General features: G+C 39.1%; 1 protein-coding gene across 1 annotated transcript; it reads left to right on the top strand.

The window, feature by feature from the left end:
* Positions 1–727: 727 nt before the first annotated feature.
* Positions 728–1,601, top strand: Tsp_13304 (zinc finger protein; the record flags this gene model as incomplete). The annotated part of the gene is made up of 1 exon (XM_003368301.1): positions 728–1,601. A coding segment is annotated over exon 1 (874 nt), but the record flags the coding sequence as incomplete, so codon positions are not given.
* Between the last annotated feature and the right edge of the window lie 9 nt (positions 1,602–1,610).

The following is a 1,610-nucleotide window of genomic DNA, read 5'->3' as shown; positions in this document are numbered from 1 at the left end:
CTTTCCTTCTTTTCGACATCGCGGCAACACCAACATTCGTCTCATGTGCGCATATATTAGCTGTTTATTTGTTTCAGTTTTCAAGAGATTTTGTAATATCAGTTGATTTCAGATTGTCTGAAATCACATCAATTCAGGTTTGGTTTTTTCCGCTCCTAAGTTTCTAAGTATTTTATTCTTATCAATAATTAAATCTCCCACTATGATTATGGTTTTTAGCTTGGCTACTCATAATCGTGAACACAACGGTTTTATTACATTTCGCACCACGGTTGTTGCTCATAGAGTTTGTTATTATTTCCAACAGGCAAGTTATTTATTAGCGTACTGCTATGTACCACGAAGACATCTAGTTGGTAAACGAATTGCGAAAACTAGTTAGATCGGATTATCTATACGATATGCTAGAAAAGGAGGAAGTTAGTTAGTTAGCGTCTGTGTATATTCACATCATCAATAAAGTTATATTGGACGTTGGTGTGAAATACAATACGTACAATGGCGCCGAAAAAACGCAAATATGATGCAGAGTACATCAAATACGGCTTCGTGGCTATTGAAAAAAACGGTGTTGAAGTGCCACAATGCGTTCGTTGTATGCCTTGATACACTCAGCAATGATGCTATACGGCCGACCCGACTGCAGCGGCATTTGCATCACCGCCATCCTGAGTTATCAAAAAAACCTGTGGAATACTTTTGCGCTAAAAGAGATTCCCTTTCTCAAATGATACTTGACAAAAAAGGCAAGTATAATCAGGAGACTGCCAAGGCTGTGAAAGTATCATATGAAATAGCCATGTTGATTGCCATGAATAAGAAACCACATGCTATTGGAGAAAATCTTGTTAAGCCCTGCATTGTGAATGCAGTAAAGATTCTGCTTGGGGATGACATGGCGAAGCAATTTAAAAATATTTCTCTTTCTGATTCAACAGTTAAACGCCGAATCGATGAATTGGCTGATGATATAAAACAGCAAGTTCTTGAAAAGGTAAAGTGTTCTCCTTTTCTTGCTATAAGTTGTGATGAGTCCACAGACCAGGCAAACTGTGCACAGCTCATTGTATACGCACGGTTCATTGCAAATAACACAATTGAAGAAAAACTACTTTTTTCTGAACCACTAAAAACTACAACGAAAGGAGCTGATGTGTTCCAAGCTGTGTCACAATTTTTTGGAGTAAATAGCGTGATGTGGGAAACACTTGTTGGTGTATGCACTGACGGTGCACCCGCAATGCTTGGATCTCGGTCTGGCTTTGAGAAGATGGTCAAATCAAAAAACCCATCTATTTTTGCAATGCACTGTGCAATTCATCGGCAGGCTTTGGTTGCTAAAACTCTGCCTGATGATCTCAGAGAAGACCTTAATTTTGCCGTGGAGGTTGTCAACTATGCGAAAAGCAGTGCATTGAACACTGGATTATTTGGCTCACTGTGTGAAAGTATGAATAAAGACCACATGGCACTTGTTTATCATACAGAAGTTTGTTGGTTATCAAAAGGAAACATGCTTGGCCGGATTTATGAACTGAGCGAAGCAGTGGCCGATTTTCTGGAGCAACGAGGAAGACGCACAAAGTGTCGAAATTTCAAAAGTAAACATT

This window comes from Trichinella spiralis (genome assembly GCF_000181795.1).
Source record: "Trichinella spiralis strain ISS 195 chromosome Unknown Scfld2713, whole genome shotgun sequence".
Taxonomy (NCBI): domain Eukaryota; kingdom Metazoa; phylum Nematoda; class Enoplea; order Trichinellida; family Trichinellidae; genus Trichinella; species Trichinella spiralis.
Note: the sequence above shows the minus strand (reverse complement) of the source record. Positions and strands in the feature narration are given on the sequence as shown.